This window comes from Protomyctophum bolini (genome assembly GCF_963924005.1).
Source record: "Protomyctophum bolini genome assembly, chromosome: 6".
Taxonomy (NCBI): domain Eukaryota; kingdom Metazoa; phylum Chordata; class Actinopteri; order Myctophiformes; family Myctophidae; genus Protomyctophum; species Protomyctophum bolini.
The window spans coordinates 21,418,562-21,439,971 of record NC_137867.1 but is presented as its reverse complement, the minus strand read 5'-3'; the positions used below and the strand labels follow the sequence as shown (position 1 = coordinate 21,439,971).

The window sequence follows — 21,410 nt, the reverse complement described above, 5'->3', positions numbered from 1 at the left end:
TCTGATCTCAGATCTGAGACCAGTGTTCCCTTTTCAAATAAAAGGTAAATTAACTTTTCTATAGCATGTCCTAGAATCACCTTCTTACTTTCAGATATCTGCAGGGAAGTATCTTTGCAGGGTTGAATTAAACCCATGCAATGATTTTAAAGAATCGGATGAGATCCATGTGGGCCATGGTGTGTGGCTTCAAGTGGCATTGGTTGTTTATTTTTGGGGGGTGAAAATGCACACAGAGGTATTAATAAATGTGGTACTGATTGGACTAGTGGTTTATGAGAATAGCTCACAGCACACAGACAGACACACCCTCTTTTAGATGGCTTGAGTCACACCATAAAATGCACATGCTTTAATTGAGATCACAGAAGAATTATCTTTGGTATTAAGCTCTCCTTTGGCAGCTAGACAACCACAACATCCTGAGTCTGAGATAAGAGATTGTACTGGACTTACTGGCTGGGTGTGGCATCTCCATGGAGGGGGGCTTTGATAGGCTGGGTCGGAGTCCGGGGGTGGAGCTTGGTCCAGGGGTGGAGTCTCCTCTAGGAGTAGGCGTGCTCGACTTTAGACCTGGTGTGCCCGCTTTGTCTCGCTGCCAGGGAAAGAGACACTTTACCAGTTAATATGACTTCGGACCTGGTGTGCCTGCTTTGTCTCGCTGCCAGGGAAAGACACTTTACCAGTTAATATGACTTCAGACCTGGTGTGCCTGCTTTGTCTCGCTGCCAGGGAAAGAGACACTTTACCAGTTAATATGACTTTAGACCTGGTGTGCCACTTAAGAAAGTCAACTTCACAAATTAAACAAAGTAGCCCTTGCTAGTCAAATCCATAGATCCAACTACCCATCCACCCAGTCACTCAACTCTCCATCTATCCATACCATGGCCATTTCTTTGGACTTGAGGGAAGAGGAGCTAGCTGATGAGGCTGTAGAGGCTGGACTACAGGGATCTTTCTTGAGACGTGTCTTGTCCAGCCCATTCTCTCTGGGGGAGGGAAGTGGCGTGCCACGTGGGGACGTCGGGTCCTGAGGGAGAGGAAAGAACTCACCAATAAATGCTTATCCAAGAGGAAGATGCTGTCATTTGGTGATCGTGTACATACATGGCAAATGTATAAGTTCTGTGCTCCATATAGATGTTTGCTTATAGACTATGGCAAATATGTCAAATGTATGACAGACGTTAGTCATTTAGTCGTAATATTCATTTTTCACATAACTAACTTCAAATCAATATTCGACTATTATTTCAAACGTTTGGCTCATCTATAAGCTAACAACGCATTGCGATGCAACACGATATGGTCAGGTATTGTAGCTATAACCCAAGGCTCAACCAAAGTTCAACATCGCTTTATTAATTAAAGCACAATCTCAGACAAATGCACAGAAAATATCAAGTCCACTGACCTCATTGGAGACATCCACCACTAAATTATCATCACTTTTCTCCCCGTCGCTATCCTGCAAAGACAGTCATCAGTTAGCAATCAATACTTTGTAAATTCCAGTCTCATTTTGTCCTTTGGCCTGATAGCATTCATCCTTTAATTAGCTGAAAACAAACTGGCATTTACCACCTCTTATAGACAGTTATGTAAAATAAAATATTAACTTCAATGCTCATAATGCGTTGACCTTGTAGATCTGCTATTTTCACAGCGTGTTGCCACATACAGTAATATGACGAAATAGCAGATCTACAACCTATTTTTGCAGTGCAACCATCGTGGATTGAAGTATAAAACAGAGCCTAAGTGGTTAAATATACATATGTTCACACAAATGTAGAGGTTAAGACTTTATCTTACATAGTGGCTGGAGTCCTTGTCCTCCACCTTGCGTTTTTTAGAGTCGTTGGAGAATTCTGGACCATTGCGTCTCTTGTCTTGGTTCCTCAGACTGTCAGGCAGTAATGAATTACTCTGGAAGAAAGAACAAGGTATATACAACAGGAAAAGAGTCAAATTAAAGTTTAGAGGAGAACGTGTAAAGTGTGGAAAAGACAATAGGATGATAGGGAGAAAGAGAAGAGGGGAAAAAGTCTGGAGTAGTGTGAATTGATTGTCAGTGTCCTAAATTCTCTACATGCTGATTGAACTTAGGGGTGATGATTCAACTTAGGGGTGATGATTCAACTTAGGGGTGATGTATACTCTTAGTTAGTCACGCACAGAAAATAGTCCATCTACAAACTCCTAACACATCGCAGGGTGAGCTTGTAGTTCGGCCATCTTTGGTGAGTTACACCGGTGTGCAATGCATCACCCTGCAGGTTAGAGAAACGCACCACGACCACTAGCATAATGGTACCCAGTATGAATGTAGGTCACCCAAACACTTTAAGACCAACCACACACACACACACACACAGAGTTGATGATTACACTGAGTGGATCTCACAATTTATCAGTGCTCCCTCTCCTGGCTTTGACAAAATGCAATGGCTGCAGCGTGTTGTGTGTGTGTGCGTGCATGCCTATAATGTGTTTGCCGTGCAATTGACTATGAAAGCCTGTGTGTGTGTGTTACTTCTACAACACACCCCTCCCTCCATGTCTCTGGACTAGTATTACAGACATATGCACGTACACACACACACACAGTTCACCCCCTCTGGCTCCCTGACCAACGGATTCTATTGTTAATGGATTAGAGCTTCATGTTGAGTCCATTATAGCTTCGTCCTGTCAATGAAATGTGCATCTCACACACACACACACACACACACACACACACACACACACACACACACACACACACACACACACACACACACACACACACACACACACACACACACACACACACACACACACACACACACACACACACACGATTTGAAGGGGTAAAGGGTAAATGAAGGAGGAATAGCTGAGGGTGGAAAAGGACGGGGGTGGAGGGTGGTTGAGAGAAAAGGGGGAGGAGGAGAAGGGGATGAGATTAGAGGACGGCGGATGAAGGAAGGGTGTGAGTGTGCGGAGAAGAAAGAAAGGATGACAAGGGCGGAGAGGAGGGACGATGGAGGGGGGTTCCTGCATTCTGCTAAAGGGCCTTTTCCTTCATGAGCCCTCCCTCCATCTCCTCCCTTATTGAAAGGTTTTAGTGAGCTGAGCAGAGGAGCAGTGACCCGCAAAACATAAGCAATTTCCCCCCTCCGTCCCTCCTCTATTCCCTTTTAGCACGGTCGCACGCACACGCAGGCACGAGCGCGCGCACACACACACACACACACAAGCTCAGTGTCATATGACTGCCTCTGCCTCCCCAAATCCCCCCCCCCCCGCCCCCACCTCGGTGGCGGTGATATTAAACACAATGAGAGTCTTTAAGCGCAGGATCAGGGGCGATGGGGGAAGAAAGGGGGGAGTGAGGGTTGGAGGGGTGGGGGGGTAATCTGCTCACTGAGGTGTTAAATAGGCACAACAATGCAGGCTGGGCTAGAGGAGGCTGTGTGTGTGTGTGTGTGTGTGTGTGTGTGTGTGTGTGTGTGTGTGTGTGTGTGTGTGTGTGTGTGTGTGTGCACGTCAGTGTGAGAAGAGCGTGCATGTGTGCGTGAAAAAGGCTCATTTGGAGGAGAAAGGGAGCCAACAGCTCAGAGCAGATCAACACAGTAAAATCCTCAGTGCTCGTTTAACTCCTGAGTTTGTACAAATGGAGTTTAATGGACCTTCGGGTCAGTTTTTACACTCTCAGAGTTAAGTTAACACCGAGGATTTCTACTGTGTAGGGCAGAACAAAACAACAGACAGGCTAAACCTCTTCCCCTAGAGGCCCTTAGAGACACACACACACACACACACACACACACACACACACACACACACACACACACACGAATAAAGGCCTATTTGTTGTGGGATGAAAAAAGAGAAAATAATCTGTTTTATGATTGGATGTAATAACACACCATGTCTGACAAACCATTACATTCTGCCAGATCTCTTGGTGTCTTTAAACACGAGTTATACTTAGTCGCACAGGGTTGTTGCGCACCGAAAATAGCAGATCTATAAGCTCACTACAATGCCTCACAGAGAAAATAGCAGATCTATAAGCTCACTACAATGCCTCACAGAGATTGGATACACCCACATGCAGTAAAGTATAATGCAGGAGTTAGGCATTTGAGCAATGGTTAGGAGAACAGGTCAATGTCGTCTATAACACTACTATTATGTTTACAGTATGTAATGGGACTTTATAAGAAACACCTGCCTTTGTGTCTAGACAGTATTTTGTTTTACCTAAAGGGTGTATAGGAGTATGGAATTAGTATGTAAGGTAGATAGCGAAGTGATCACACAAACAGGTGAAAATAGGCTCTATTGCAAGTGGAGTTCAAAAAATCAACCAATCAATGAGACAGTTGACTTTTCTTTTAATAAAAAGTAGGAACTTACTGTGCCAGGCTCTCGCTCTATCATCATTGGAGACAGATATGATGTTCAGAGTGGATGGTTGTCCGTGAAACAGAAGAGAAGAACAATCCACCAGATGTTGAGAAAGAGGGGAAGGAGAAAGAATCACAATTAAACCCGATATAAATAAATGTCATTAATATGAGAGGTAAAAAGAAAGAATATTAATCTAAGGATGAAGACTGTGGGAATGGTAGTTTGAATGAGTCATGCATGTAATAATACATATTTGTGACACTCGAATAGCCTCTCCTCTTCCAGAGTGAATAGCAGATGTACATTTCAATATGATCAAAAGTCTGCTCTTGCTCTTCATTTCCACAGGAAGCCTCCCCAGGGGACCAACACCAATCCCCAGGTGCAGGACAGGTGGCGATGGCTGCATTCCTGGGTGGGTTTGCTCACCTCTCAGGTGCTCGGGGTGGGGCTCGTGCCCAGACGGGTGGGGCTTCTTATCCCCTCCGACGTCCTTTCCCAGCAGGTGCGGAGGCATGGCCCCGAGCGCTCCGGATAGAGCTAGGAGCCCGGCTGAGCCGCCGAGCTGAGAGGGGTGGAGTCCAGCTGGGTGTGGGGTGAGAGGTACGGGGGCGCCACCACCATGGGCATGGGAGAGATGCTGCTGCTGTAGGAGGGAGAGGGAGAAAGTATGTGGGGGATAAACCAGAGTTTGGGGTGTCAGTGAAAGACAGAGGTGGTATATCATGTCAAACTTTTCATTGAAATACAGAATATATAAAATATAGACATAGATATCAATATCAAGTCCTACAGCAGATGGATCAGGTCCCTCTGACTCTTGAGTTTTCTCCTCCTCAACAAGCTGTTGTACTCAAGACAGTGAACAAAATCCTGCTACAGCGTGCACACACACACACACACACACACACACAGACACACACACACACACCCCTCCCTCCCTCTGGGGTCAAACACTGAACAATACTGACAGCTGGGATCAGAGCCCATAGGGGAGGAGGGGGGGGGGCAGATGCTACATGCAGTGACGGTTCTTTGGAGGGAGAGAAGAGAGAAATGGAGGAGAGAGAGAGAGGGAAATGGACATGAGAGGGGAAGAGAGAATGGAGGATGGAAAAAAGAAAGAAAGTAAGAAATAGAGGAATAGAAGGAACTGAGTGAAGGGAGGAAAATGGAGAGACAACAGAAAAGAGGAGGAAAGAGAGGGAATGAGAGGGATAGAATGAGGAACAGAGAGCACATAAAAGAAAGGAACAGAAAAAGGAGAGAGGTGGGGGGGGGGGTGTATTGGGGGCGTTTGGCCGTCAGCCCTGCTCTCTCTTTCACACCAAATCAGGCGCTCGTCTGAGCGTGAAATGCCTTTGTGTTTCAAAACATCATTATTGCCTCTTCAGACAGGAGCCGCGGGAAGCATGGGAGGGGTGCGGGGTGCGCTTAAGTTAATTTTACCTACTATAACCTACTTTGGCTACAATGTTGCAGCGTCTATCTATTTTCTTGAATACATTTGTTGGTTTTAACTTCACATTTGCTTTGTCAAAGTAAACCCATGTTTCTCATGCCCCTTTGAATGGAACCGAATTCTGTGAGTGAGAGAAAGAGAGAAAAGAGAGAGAGGGGGGGGGGGGTGGAAGGAGAGAGAAAAGAGGGAAGGAGAGAGGAGGGGTTAGGACGGAGATAGAGATGAAGGAGGTGGCGGGGAGCTGGAGCCAACTCGGTAGGAGCTGGGGGTCAGATGGGGGAGCACTGGAGGTCAAACAGACTTTTTATCTCACCTAATTGACTAAACCACCCCCTGTCTTCTCTTCTTCCCCCCCCCCCCATGAACAACAAAAAGAACGACGCCATTGCTTCTCAACAGCCCCTCGCCTGTTTGTACATGTGCACGCGCCGTGTGCATGTACGCACACACCTGTTTCATACAGTCAATGGTGCGCACAAATACACACGCCTACGTTCACGGTTTCCTGGTTGACTTGCCTGACAAACAGGCAAACATAAACACATCACACTTGAACACACATGCATGTGTCGCCCGCACGCACGCACATACACACGCACAATAAACAAGGCATGCACACATAACCAGCAAACACCCTGCCTCTTGTTTCTATGGGATAATAGAAATCCACACTGCTAAAAAAAAAACCACACATACACACACAAACAGACGTGCACACACAAACAGACGTGCACACACAAACAGAGGACCCCTGGTGGGATTAAATGGACGGGAAGTATTGGTTGAGGGGAGGGGAGCCATGGCTTGTCAGGGTGTGCGTGCGTGCATGCACGCGCGCGTGTGTGTGTGAGCAGGGGCAACATGCTTCATTACACTCATTTAACTCACACAAACAGGGTGAATGACAGGCTGGCGTGGGAGATGGGAGAGGAGAGGAGGGAAGCATGGGTGCAACCCCCCTTTTACAAACACTGGAATCCAGCAATTAAGACTTAAATGGCAACTGCCAAATCAACCCCCACCAGCCCATCACACACAAAACCTGTCAGTCCACGCCAGCCAGCCAGCCAGCCAGCCAGCCAGCCCGCGAACCAACCAAGCCCAGCTCTCACTAACCTAACTCGCACTGCCAGAACCCATGTCATTTGCCAAGCTGATCCATTTTGACAATTTAGTTCCCTTGAACTCTAACTCTACAACCCCTCCTCCCCACCAGTCAAGTCTCCTCCTTTCTCTCTGACTTCACACCCTGGCCTAACCCTAACCCTCTGCATATAGTTAAACTGCAGTTGCTAGCAAAGTAGTTTTCCCTCTTTTCATCCTTGCCATGCCAAATCTCTCTTAAACACGGTTTAGTAAATATTGTAGTGAAATGTGCACGCCCTGTCAGCTCGCAGTAATTCAAAAGGTGCAAGAGAAAATCTGGCCCGGTGTAAATCATCCTTGCTCAAGTTGCTTCTGCATTTGTATTTGGGACCTCCAAAATCTCACCACTCCCACAATACCATGACCAAGCAGGGGAGCCCCATGTGGACATGCTGTAGTGAAATTGGGTTACGGTGCAATGCTGTGCAATTACTTTGATTACAATGGTTGAAAAGCCAGGCTCCTCAAATGCCCTACTCTGCTACAGCCTACAGCCAACAGCAGCGCAGTCAGGAAAACTAGTGGGCGTACTGGTGCCACTTGGCTCCACCAGAGTTAATTTAGTCGACGACGAAAAGGTTTGCTGACTACCTTTTAGTACAAGTTTGATTTCAATTCACCAGGTGCTCCAGTGAACACAATAGGCCTTGCAAAGTTGACTGGGTCATCGCTCGCTTTGGAGTGGATTGCTGAGTTGAGATTGAGAATATGGTATCTAGTTCACACTACACAAGTAGTCAGCCCTGAAACATGACGAGCAGAGTATCCCTCATCACTCATATCAGAAAGTAGATCTCCACGCTGTGGTTCAAGAGCTATCAGAAAGTAGATCTCCACGCTGTGGTTCAAGAGCTATCAGAAAGTAGATCTCCACGCTGCGGTTCAAGAGCTATCAGAAAGTAGATCTCCACGCTGCGGTTCAAGAGCTATCAGAAAGTAGATCTCCACGCTGCGGTTCAAGAGCTATCAGAAAGTAGATCTCCACGCTGCGGTTCAAGAGCTATCAGCCAAAACGGGAAGCAGCCTCCTGTAGCACAACCATGAGACCAATTTGAAAGATTTGGGGTGGAGGGTCTCCTTTGACCTACTGTGAGTGTGGGTTCAAACTCAAAGTTTCAGACCGATTTGTCAGAGATCATGCTTCCAGAGTATGAGAAAGTGGCTAATCTGGGTCGTCGATCTCCTCAACCAGTGGAGCAAAGCCACTGAAGAGCGGACGATAATCATCTTCTTTTTGGGGTTTGTTTTGAGGGAGGGAAACTTTCTTGCTGACTTTCACTATGGTTCTCTACACCTGATAGTTGTGTGGTGGCAGAGAGCAGAGAACAACATGGATTGATAGTCTGGCGGTTGTAGACAGAACATCAGGGAAAAGAGCTGCTGCTGGACAAGATCCATGATAACAAACTCAATGATTTAAGTGTGTGTGTGTGTGTGTGTGTGTGTGTGTGTGTGTGTGTGTGTGTGTGTGTGTGTGTGTGTGTGTGATTGCTGATGCCCTAGCCATGTTGGATGAATGGTGAGACACGGGATCAAAGTATGTCAAAAGAACTGGCCCAGGACTTACTTATAGTAACATGAGCAGTCCATTTAGGTCACAGAGTCACGGTACTGTAGTATGTGGACAGACCTGAGGTGATCCGGAGGCAGAATGTTTGGAAGCAGTATTGAATTGAAGATTGTATTTTATTTCTTAGCAGCCATAGCAGTCTGTGGTTCACAGCAGTAAAACAGCAGGACTGGAAACCGGGAGAGTAGTAGCGGGTACTGGCAATTGGGCTGTGGTGATCTACCTCTTGTCTTGACGGTGGCTCAGCTACACTCCCAGCTAACCAACAATAGGAAATAACTTCATAATCCATTCATTTAACTATTTTAAAGCAAATAGACTTAGTTGACTTTCCCTCTACACTATATCTATTGACGGTTCACCCAATAATGTTAGGTTAAAGTTAAGGTCGGGCAGAATGTAGGCGTTTGGAAAGATAGAGTTTAGGTTAAAAGAGCAAACAAAATTGCAAGATTGGCAAATGATACTGGCAGATTGAAATAATAAAAGCACTTAAAAGCATAACGTTAAGCATGACAGGAGGTGCTGCTGGCAGCGTTTTGTATCTCAACCCTGATTCTATCGCTGTCTCGGAGTACTAACACTTCAAAAGGATCTCCTCCTTACATAATACTTGAAGAATATCCTCGTCTTTCTATACAAGAGAAGAATATTTGGACATGGGTATTAATGATCAAAAAAAAAGCAGAGGACAACAATGCACACACATATACAGTATATATATACATACATAACAGACAAAGAATAAAAAGTAGAATACACACTGTAGGTAGGCCTGGTAGTCCACGTACCCCGATGACAGCATTTAGCTCAGCCATGGTCACCTGTTTGGCCCGTTCAACAGCCTGGACTACCTGCTGTTGGTGCTGCAACAAACAAACAAACAAACCGTGCGCGCACGCACACAGTAAGTTACATGCCAAATTGCCAATAATGCATTAGTTTGATTATATGCTTTGTTGTTTTAAACTTAAATAAGTAGCAGCAATGTGAAGGGCACCTTTAAAAGAATTGTTTAATTTATCAACGTTAGAACTGTCTCTCTTCCCTTCTTGTCTGCAGCCCAAAAACACATAGTGTACACACACAGGCCCACAAAAAATACTGTACACACACAGGCCCACACAAAATACTGTACAAACACACTTATAGTGTACACACACAGGCCCACCCAAAATACTGTACAAACACACTTATAGTGTACACACACAGGCCCACCCAAAATACTGTACAAACACACTTATAGTGTACACACACAGGCTCACCCAAAATACTGTACAAACACTTACCTCCTGAGAGAGGAAGGGTATGACTTGTGCACAGATGGTGTTCAATCTCTTGGCAATTTCGGTCTGGGAAGGGAGAGAGGGGCGGTGTAAGTTTTAATACCATAATTATAGTCATTTAGATAGGACAGCTGTTTAGTATCATCAATCAGGTGTTACATTCATGCACACGTACATACACTTCAAACTGCTACCACCACAACAAGCTGACATTAATTAGCGCATACACATACTGTGACTGCGAAGAGTGAGTACAACTAATGCACCTCCCATCCTCTCACACAAACACACACACAATATGACAAGAGATTCTCTAGCGTAGCTATCAGCATGAGATCAAGTTTCTCTCTCTCAATTATTCCGCTTTTTTCTCTCCCCGTCCTCTCGGTTCTCTGGACCTGCACTCGGTGCTCTTCCCATCAGCGCTTTGCCATAATCTCATCAGTCCCTAATTTCATTTGCTCCCCCATCTAGTATCCATGCCAACACATCCGCCTGCCCCCCCCAAGCCCCGGAGGTGGCTACAATTGGCCGAAACCAGATATCCCCACGGTGGCATCAAATCAGATAAGGATGCTCATATTACATATCGTCCAATCAAATTGATACGAGTAGGGTCAGGGCGAAGAGGGAATTGGAGGAGCCTTGAAATGTAGTAATGGCTCATCTCACACACACACACACACACAAACACACACACACACACACACACACACACCTTAAAGAACCAGCTAAATAAACGCCTTTCACAGGACCTCTCGATTTGTGCGTGCACGCACAGACAGTTGCACACACAGATGCACACTAAGCTCCATCAGCTGAACTAAAAGCACACACAATATTACCCAGGCACAGTTCATCCAATTATATACTTGATGTTGATGAGCCAATTAAGGGACTATTTTAGCCAAACCCAGACAGAACTAAATTAAGAAACTGGTACACCCGAAGAGCCATAAATACAAATGACTTTGACCAGAATACACCTTGAGTGACCTAAATAAATTACTTTGCCCGTGTAAATATAGAAACTACTTTGCACACAATACTCCAAGAGGACATTGATAAAGGCACCACTTTACCCAGGCCAGAATACACCTAAGTGGAACCAAAACAATATAAGTTTTTATTTTATTTGATCCAGAATCAAAGAGAATACCTAAAGAGAGAAGAGTTACAAGCTGTGATAGGAATGTCTGCAGGTGCAGCACACATTGCACTCATCATGGTCAATTATGCGTCAATCATTCTTCAACCACCTTCTGCTTTGTTTTACTAGATTAGAGGTCTTCAGAGGTCCAAGAAAAACACAGAAAAACACAGAGAGATGTCGGAACCGGGGCCGAACAGACCTGGCTATTATAATGAATATGAGGACCGTACTCATACAAAGCTCAAGAACCCGAAATGACCGAAAGCTCACATTATTATTAAATAAAACGTCTTTCTTACATAAACGAAGCCCACTGTTGGTGGTGCTGCATGGTCATTTACGTGTGAATGTAATATGTATAATCCCAGAGATGTAGTAGTTGTTTATCATTATATTCAGCTGGATTCAACACGCTATGACAACTCTATTATTTTACCAAATTTGAACAATTAACCAAAATGTTACGTTAATATCAACAATATAGATATAACTTCCCCGACTTCTATCGTTTGTTGTTGTTTGTAAAGGCCTATTCATACTCCAGTTTGAGGCGATAGCTTATCACCGCAGTGGAGTTTTCTAAAGGTTAGAACTTAGAAGACTACAACATTACATCACTCGCCGCAGTGATCAGCTATCACTGCGGACCCCGACACATCTCTGTTTTTACTGTCCGATAAGTCCTTTCTCTCTGGGCTATCACCTCGTTCACTGATGGTAACGCCCTGCCTGCCTCTGATTGGCCTACAGACACTGCCGGCCTTACCAGAGTTTTCTCCGAGGTGGAAGATACATGCTGGATAGTCTGCAGCGAGGTTACTTCGTGGTGGGAACCAGAATGACAGCTTGGCACGCGCGGCCAATTTTTGTAGAAGAAGCAAACTAAAATTGTGTATTCCATTGGCCTGTTTATTTGTATACACGTGTGCTTGAAACATTATTGTACTGTAAAAAGGTCTCTTTTCCCTTGATCTTTATCTTTTTTTAGTATAACAGTATTAGTTTACTATAATTAGATTAAAGGCGTAGTGAAACACCGTTCTGAAGTTTCTGAAACAATCAGAGCGTCGCATCCCTTCAGGCGATGGGACGGTAGCTAGGGACGGTACACACAGTACACATGGAGTGTGTTTGTTTACAAGTCAGATAGTCGGCCAGCTGTATCAGTTTACTGATATGTGGCTTATTTCTACCCTATAATGTTTTCAGATACATATTTTAGCGTAATGATTAAGTTGAAACCGAGTAATACACTGTCTGGATGTTATCTTGAATGGGAATAAAATAATCAGTAGCAGCTGTGACGGACGGATGCGCAGATATGGGGAATTAAACGGGTGAGCTTCATTTTTATTGGCTTTTATCGATGTGTATCTCTACACGTCATCACGCAGTACGTTTTCGTTTTCAGGAAGTAATAAAAATTCGATTTTATGAACTTTTGATATAAAAATACACAAAAATTAGAATTTGCCATTTTTTTGGCATCCATTGTTGGGTATGCCCATATGATGACCACGGATATGGTCTAAAAGTGTGACATTTATATTTTTGATTTCACTACCCCTTTAATACCTTGATCTTTATATTTTAGTATAATAGTATTAGTTTACTATAATTAGATTAATAAACGATAAACACTAACGCTGTAATTTAGAACACAGCCAAATCAAATCATAGTACATATGTGTTCAATCAATTATTCAATCAAAGCAAATGGCTCAAACAATATTAGTTTGCCTCTTCTACAAAAATTAAAGTTACAAGTTACTGTCGCGTGTTACCATTCTCTTGTACTTTTTCCCACCTTCCCACCATCTCGGAGGACAGGCAAGACGGGCAGTGTCGGTAGGCCAATCAGAGGCAGGCGGGGCGTTACCATGTCTATGCTCGGACGTAGAATAGATATACTCGTATCCCACACAGAGCCTGAGGAGTGAGCAGGTCGCTTCTTCTCACCTGGCAGGGGGGTGTTTCCCTGGTAGGACAAAAGAAAAGTACACACACTAGTCTACTAGACTAGGGTGCACTAGTCACATTGGTGTGTTCTACCGTTATACGCTATATACATATTATGCCGTGCCGAGCTCACCGATCTATGCTAGCAAGGCTAACTAGAAATACATAAACATGTTAAGGCTACAAATCCCTAAAGCTATGATCCAAGAAGGAAATCTCAGTCTGACCGCAACAAAAAAAAACTAGAAAGCTCAGAGAGTAAACAAAACTATGCTTAGCAAGAACTAACAAGGACATGATAATGATGTTAGCCAATGTTAAATCTATGCACGCTAACAAGGCTTATCTAGTGGCACTCAGGTTAATAAAGGTAATAGGAATTAGGAGCAGATTTTGTGCCCTTTGTGCAGATCTGATCCTTTCCACAGGTGAAAATCTGATTACACAGGGTCTCTCTCCCAAGAAGTACAATCAAAAGTTACGATTTTCTATGCCTCTGTGCATCAAATTTAACGGTTGGTTGAGGACCACATTTCAGAAGAGTCCTCATGATATTGAGGTAGACATGTTTAAGAAGAGTCCAATAGCCCTCATTTTCCCTAACACACCATTAAAAACACAGCAGAGGGAGAAATGCATATGCGCACACACAATGTGCTGAGTTAGAATAGGCCTCACATTACACATAATTGCAGGATTATGAATTTCTCCCTCGTGCACACACACAAGTCTCTCCCCCTCCCTCCTTGCTTCTCAGCAGGAGGTGGGTAGTTAGTTTGTACACCCCCCCCCCCCCCCCCCCCCCAGGAGCTTGTTGCTCTGACAACTGCAGCCCCAAGCTAATGACCTCCCCTGGAGCTTTGCTCTGTGTGTTGTGTTGTGTGCACGTGCATGCGTGCGTGCGGACAATGGGCAGAGATGCACCTTCTCACAATGACAGAACAGTAGTTTCACACAGATATAAAATGAAAGACAAGCAATAGAGAAAAGGGGCAGGGTGTGAGAGAGGGGAAGCGAGGAGCACATTGTAAAATGAGAGCGAGGGAGGGAGAAAGGAAAGTAGATAACCGGAGAGAGTGAAAGTGTGGCGGGACTACAGTAGAGGGTAGAGAGAGAGAGAGAGAGAGCCAGAGATCCACTCCTCAAAGCAGCCAGGCCAATCCACCTCCAATTTCCTCTGGTCTGACGGGTCGATATCTGTGGTAATTACTGGTAAACGCTCTGAGCCCTGCACCACTCCTGTGGGGAAACGTCTATCTGTTTGTGTGTATGTGTGTTGTTGGGGGGGCTCACGTGAGCACTTGCCTACCTATCTGTAAGTACATTTATATTCTTGCTATGCAAGTACAGTATACTTTTTTGTGTATCTGCATTCACACACACACACACACACACACACACACACACACAGGTGTGAACATATTTGCTTAGTGCTGCCTTTGTTATGTTTAAATGTCCTTGGCTGCAAGTGTGCGTCTCCTTCGTTGTAAAGAGGAGCTCTACTGTCTTTCTTCCTCTGTGTTTCCTCGATAAAGGGCCTCACCGTGATCGATTCCTCTGCCCTCCCCGGCCCTGCCCCTCTAATGTAATAAAGCAGGCCGCTCCCCCAGACAGCACCAATCAATCTACAGAGCCATTCATCCTGCCTCTGGGCTCAGCCGGCCGGCCCTAACCAGGGAAATGGAGACAGAGCTCCATCGATCACAGATAAACACACAAACATATGCACAAATGGCCAGATATACACACACACACATGCGCGCATGCGCAAAATAAAACTGAACACCCACACAAGTACATCAAAACCTTGCCAATAAGAAAGGCAAACAGAGGATGCATGCAGACGGACAGACAGGTAAGCAAGCAGAGACATAAATGGACAAGTACATAAATGGACATACCTGCTTATGCATTTCAATGTTGAGGCCATAAGACATCTCATAGTACTGGGGGGAGCAAAGAGTCAGATGGTTAGAGCAAGGGCATGTAATATATTTAAAGCCATAGAAAACATTTCTATGCTGCAAAAACTATTTACGGTTCACAAGTTAAAGGTTTTAAAGTTTTTGTCTGCATTAATCACCATGCTGTGTTCCATAACTTGTCAGGTGTTGAGTATCTTGCTGCCGCGATGCACAGACGGTATTTTGAGGCAACGTACAGTAGATGCGAGAATTGTGCAAGTACGACCAGTGGACGACCAGTGGACCACCCTGCTATAATGTTGATTAAGCCAGAATAGATTTTAACCTTTTTAAAAAGATGAATGCAATTATAAAATAAAATGACTTCATTTTTCTGGTATGGCAGACACAATGATAGTTTGCCATGATAATGATTCAGTAATTAAGGATCCAGGTTTCACGGTTTGTTATAATATAATATAATATAATATAATATAATATAATATAGCACCTGGAATGAAGGATGTTCACACCTTCACATAGTGTATTATGATCTATGGCTTTAAACAACACCTTCACATAGTGTATTATGATCTATGGCTTTAAACAACACCTTCACATAGTGTATTATGATCTATGGCTTTAAACAACACCTTCACATAGTGTATTATGATCTATGGCTTTAAACAACACCTTCACATAGTGTATTATGATCTATGGCTTTAAACAACACCTTCACATAGTGTATTATGATCTATGGCTTTAAACAACACCTTCACATATAGTAAGGGCATTTTATCAGGTATTTGACCAATCTGGGAACTGGATATGGCCTAATTTAGCCCAAGGGGTGTTTTTTGTGCAAAACTAATGCTTGGAATGGATTCAGAATCATGAAAAACCCCTAGTTTCATGTCACATGCTACTTAAAGAATGATGAAATTTTGACTTTTTAGCCTTATATAGGATGTTATGGGTATGGTCACATATTATGCTAATAACTCAATTTCCCACAGGAGTTGAACTTCAAACTTTTAGTACATGTTATTAGACACATTTAGAAACACATTTCTTGGTAACAATTTAGTTCCCAGATTTCTCTTACTAATAGTGTATTATGCGGCTGAAAATGTTGGTTTGGGTAAACGCAGAAATTCAATGAACAGCACATCGACGCACAGATGCGTATGTTTATTACGCAGTGGTGGAAAGTAACTAAGTACATTTACTTAAGTATTGTACTTAAGTTTCAGTTTTGAGGTGTTTGTACTTTACTTGAGTATTTCCAATACTTTCACTTCTACTCCACTACATCTCAGATCCTAATATTGTACTTTTACTCCACTACATTTATTTGACAGCTTTAGTTACTACTCTACTTACTAGTTACTTTGTAGATTAGGATTATTATTACAAAACATACATTACCCACTTCGGCCCTACATTTTGGCCATTCAAAAATAGCCGATGTACATGTAAATCGAGCTTGTAAATCAGTTTTAAAACTTGAAATGAGACATTTTGCATAAAGAGTTAAATTAATTTTGATACATCACCTTAGTACTTTTACTCAAGTAAATTTTGAATTGCGAAAAATGTAAGCACCTATTCCGCCACTGTTATTATTAGTGGTGCACAATTATGTAATTATGACCGATATCCGATCTCCGATTATTTGCATGGTCATATCTGCCGATACAGATTCTGACCGGTTCCGATATTATACGGATTATACTGCCTTCAAACATTAGAAATACATTATTGCGTCATCAATATTTGTGAAAATAATCTGTTCATAATCAAACATTTTGAGACCGATCCGATATGGCATTTTTATGGCCGATTTCGATATGCCACCGATTATATGGTGCACCACTAGTTATTATATGTCTATTGTCTATTCAACAGATTGAATGGGTTGTTTCAGCAGACTACCACGGTGTCTCACCATGACATAGTGCCTCTGCATCTCCGTCTTCTCACTGGCCAACTTCTCACATTCCAGCTTCAGACTGAAAAAAAAGGAAAGAAAAGAAAACAATATAAAATGTACTTCCACCGAAACACTTGACATGATGAGCTGATGATGAGCATTTGAGTTCACCGTTGACGTTTATCATATCATAATATCAATGCACCACGTGACACGTCTCTGTGTGTATGTACGTCTGTATTCAAATTTGACAGATGCGTTCCACACCACCACAGGGAGTGCAGTGCCCCGTATCGAGGTTGTGGGATCGCCGGTTGTCTAGAACCAACACAAAGGCCTCTGCCTGGGCTCTGGACAGGGCCCCTGCCCAGGCTCTGGACATCTCCATATATGGAGCTGGCCTGTTCTGACATCACAATGATGTTCTGACATCTGCATATACTCCTTATTTGGGCATGCCTGACAAATAACTCCATATATGAACTTAAAAGAACACAGACATAATAACTGGGTGGGGCATTCATTTTCAACTTGCATCATGAAGGTAGTAAGGTTTATTTTTTTGGCTTTTGTGTCACGGACAAGAAAGAGGGAGAGATAGAAGGGGAGAGACATGCATCAAAGGTTGTCATCCCATTCGGTGCATTACCCCTTTGTGTCCTTGCTGGAGGTACGCACAGCGAGTTTGAAGTAGGTCAGTCCCCTAAATATGGGCCTATCAGTCAGATTGGCACGGTTCTGGACAACTGGGTCATATATGGGCATATCGGCCGGATTGGCGGAAATTCTGGCAGTCCTCAGCGAGAGGTTGAAGTCGGTTGGGCGGACTGTTCTCGTACAGTTACTACACACAGATGGACAGGGATTTCACGCATTTATAGTAGAGATGTCCTGATACTGTATCGGTATCAGGAAAAGTATCGGATCGGCCCTTATTTGTCATATCGGTATCGGTGAATATGTCAGTCTAACCACCGATCCGACACAGGGGTAAGGGGTTGACACTATGGCAGGTAAATAAAATGTTGGAGCATGTGGAGTTTGCTTTGGAGTTGTGCACATGTGAGGAGTCAGCTATAAACACAACACGAGATATATACTGTAGCTAGATAGCTATAAACACAACATGAGATCACGACACTGGAAATTGGGACATCCCTAATTTATAGTAGGATGTTGTCTGATAACGATAGCGATGAACTAATCTGATGCATTTCGGGCATTTAACCGGGATGGCACAACCTTGTGGCTTTTCTCCACATCATCCACACCACACGGTATGGTACAGGACAGCATGGCCCTGCTTTTTCACCCTCTCCAAACGGACCCACACCAGGCTGTACCCCACTTCTATGAAGTAGGTACTAATTTAGCGCTGAATGGGTGGAGCTATGCGTTAGGTCTGTCGATAGCCCAAACAGACGGAGCACTGCGACAGCTTAGTATATAAGAATCTGATAGTTAGATAATAATAATTCAGAATAAACCCAATGTCAATCTTAATGTTATATAACGGCAAAGGATAACAAAACACACCTATCCTCTTCATTTACACAAATGAACAAAGTCAACATCATTACTCTTCAGCATTACACACTTAAATTAATCTCTTTTCAGCAATCCTCTTTCTCCTCTCTTCCACTGTAACTTTGCAACTCAATTAACAGGTCTATTGGAGAGGGAAAGCAAGCTGCACGCTACAAGTCAGAGCAAATGCTTGCATGTATTATACGTGCATGTGACGTGGAGAATTGCCAATGCCAATTGGCCGCCTGTTTTTTCTTTTCTGGTCACTATTTTTACATAAATACAGCTAACGAGAACAATGTCATAGCCAATGAGAATAACAAATAAAATCTAAAGCACAGATAAAACGTAAGTAAGTTGTAGGTTTCACATTTGTCACCGACTGACAACTGTAGCCCACTAGCCCCATGACACCATGAGTTAAATGTCACAGGCAGTGTTATATAGCCAAACAACAAATACACAGAAGTCATGTTGAAATCCTGATGGTTTCCTTTTCCTTAAGCTTTCCAGTACAGTTCCCAAATTGAGTCAACGGTCTCACCCTAGAGGACCCACCCACACCCATCAGCAGTGCAGCACTATCAATCACTCACAATCATGTAATCTCTCTACGTCGTCCTCAGACGAGCCCTCCATCGGGTCATAGAAACATCTAACCCACCAATCCATATTATATTTATTATAGTCTAGTTACTAGTTTCTACTAGACTAGTAGAAACATACAATCAATTAAAATGAGAAGAACCCCCATGGTTGTCACAGAAAAAAACTATTTGAGCGTTTTTTATTCCACATAAATCAGACAATTGAAAAATTACAATTATTACTTTGAAGCAAAGCCTTCATTTGTAACAGGTTAGTGTCCATATACAATCCAATTAAGTCCAAGAGAAATGACTACTTTTAGGCTGCATGGAAAGAGGGAAATAATGTTGTTTCTAACATTATGTTCCCTAAAACAGATAATTATCACTGGCAGCGCATGAAAAAAACAAAAAACAAAACAAGAACGGTGTTCAACAAAAGGAAGCATTCCATTCTGTTATCCTTCTCAAAACATCCTCTTGTTGAAGCAACCTTGCCAACAAGCAAACACAAATAGAGGCATGCCCTTAACAAGGGTTAACATCAACAGAGTGGTTCATGAGAGTCGAGAGTATTAAAAGTTAAACAGGTATTGCGCTTCCTGCATAGTTATGATAACCGACTGCTGTCAGCCTGGGATAACAGTGTTGGTTGCACAGCGTTTGTTTAGTTTAACCCCGCTGAGCATGAGGTATCCACCTCATACCGCTTCCCAAAACCAGGCGAAAAACCTGTGTGTGGGTGTGTGTGTGTGTGTGTGTGTGTGTGTGTGTGTGTGTGTGTGTGTGTGTGTGTGTTTGTGCGTGTGTGTGTTTGAGGTTGGGTGTGGAACAGAAACAAAACCTGAGTTCTCCGCTTCTGTCATTAGGTGAGCTTTCACCGGTTGTCACCCACAAATCCACAAAAGAAAACAAGCAATTGAATGCATTCTCTCCTGCATGCATCTGTGCACAATTCTCTCTGAACACCAAGGCACGAACACAGACTAAACTGGGCAAAATAAAGAATGATTTATGAAACCCTCAGGCAACACACCACCCTCTGGCTCTAACCCATGAGCCATCACCACGACTTACGACCTACCGCAGTGTCAGCGTCAACGCTCATGTCTCGTCTGATGTGTGAGTGCCTGTTGCCTTATTCAGAGGTTAGGTTTGGGGTTTTGGCAGTTATTATGGGTGCCGTGAGCATTATGGTCTGGGGGGGGGCTTCGTCAATGACATTCTTCCCCACAAGGACAGGAGAGTGTTGGTTGCATTGTGTACTGTATCCACCTGTGGTACTGTGCCTGAAGAAACTGGAACTCCTCCTTGATCCGGTCCAGTGACTCTGGGATGGTGAATTTGAAGGGTTGGCCCTGAGCCTGGTGGGGCGCCTGAGACACACAGACACACACACACACACACACACACACACACACACACACACACACACACACACACACACACACAAAAGTCACTTCCATCGAGTCTCTACTCCTCTCCGGGATCTCATATGTCAACAACTTAAAAATTATGAGGCATCATTCAAGTATAACATCGTCAGTCACCACTCCACAACGCTGCCAAGTGTACTTGGGCGTCGCAGTTATCAAGAGAGCATGTAATTAGGGACAGGTCTGGCAGGTTGTCAAAACTAAAAACAAGAAGCTATCCATCAAAAACTCTTGGAAAGCGCGAACGCTGTGAGACACAAACATCCCCGACAGATCAGATCAGGTTAAGTCGGCTACAGTTCGGCCAGAGCAAAAGATTGAAGAAGATGACAAATGTCTCTCTTACCGGGTGTCGCCCCTGGGGAAACATCGTTATCTCCGAGAGGATGCGCCCGTTTCCTGCAAAGAACCCAAACTAAGGACCGGGGGGGTTGGGGGTGTTCTTTATAAGTAGACCATGAAGACAAATCCATCCATCGCGATGTGGTCCTTGTTATGATACCACTGTGGTTTTGCCGTTACTTCCACATAAAACAAACCGAACGAAGGAACCGGATTTATGTGAATCTGCGCTTCCCTCTCTCTCTCTCCCCCGTGTGTGTGTGTGTGTGTGTGTGTGTGTGTGTGTGTGTGTGTGTGTGCGTGTTTCACTTGCTCTTCTTGTCCTCTTCGCTCCGCCGAGCATATACGACTGTAAATCAGCCAGAAAAACACGGGAAACGGGTCATTAGCTGGAGGAGGGGGGCGCATACACCAGGTGAGGATGTAGACCCGGAGTCACTTCCCTGGATCTATTTTCACTCCGCGTGTGGTGGTGTTTTTTTTGTTGCTGTGTTGGAGGAAAAAAAGGGAGGGAAGAATCCGATATATTCCGAACGGAGAGACGACAAAACAAACAAACCAGGAAAAGAATCAAGTTGGCAGACCAAGCGTAGACATACGACAGCCGCAGAGCGGTCTGCACAGAGTCGGAGCACTAGAAACAAATCCACACAAGTTAATTGCAGTGAAGAGTTCCCACTTGACTCGCCGCGGTAGCTTGG

At 43.9% G+C, this 21,410-nt stretch overlaps 1 protein-coding gene across 2 annotated transcripts in view; it reads right to left on the bottom strand.

Moving 5' to 3' along the window:
- LOC308317470 (transducin-like enhancer protein 1) overlaps positions 1-21,410 on the bottom strand; it is a 37,189-nt gene that overhangs the window by 15,604 nt on the left and 175 nt on the right. The window contains exons 1-12 of one of the 2 annotated variants that reach the window (XM_080766491.1): positions 20,714-21,410; positions 20,207-20,307; positions 16,833-16,896; positions 14,882-14,926; positions 9,872-9,934; positions 9,347-9,448; positions 4,834-5,050; positions 4,411-4,427; positions 1,819-1,932; positions 1,418-1,471; positions 887-1,033; positions 457-595 (exon numbers count right to left, since the gene is read on the bottom strand). The exon at positions 20,714-21,410 is cut by the window's right edge and continues 175 nt beyond it. In XM_080766491.1, coding sequence (XP_080622617.1) covers positions 457-595; positions 887-1,033; positions 1,418-1,471; positions 1,819-1,932; positions 4,411-4,427; positions 4,834-5,050; positions 9,347-9,448; positions 9,872-9,934; positions 14,882-14,926; positions 16,833-16,896; positions 20,207-20,307; positions 20,714-20,737 — 1,087 coding nt within the window. In that variant the 5' untranslated portion in view covers positions 20,738-21,410. The remainder of the gene's footprint in view (positions 1-456; positions 596-886; positions 1,034-1,417; positions 1,472-1,818; positions 1,933-4,410; positions 4,428-4,833; positions 5,051-9,346; positions 9,449-9,871; positions 9,935-14,881; positions 14,927-16,832; positions 16,897-20,206; positions 20,308-20,713) is intronic. The other variant, XM_080766492.1, reaches the window with a different exon arrangement.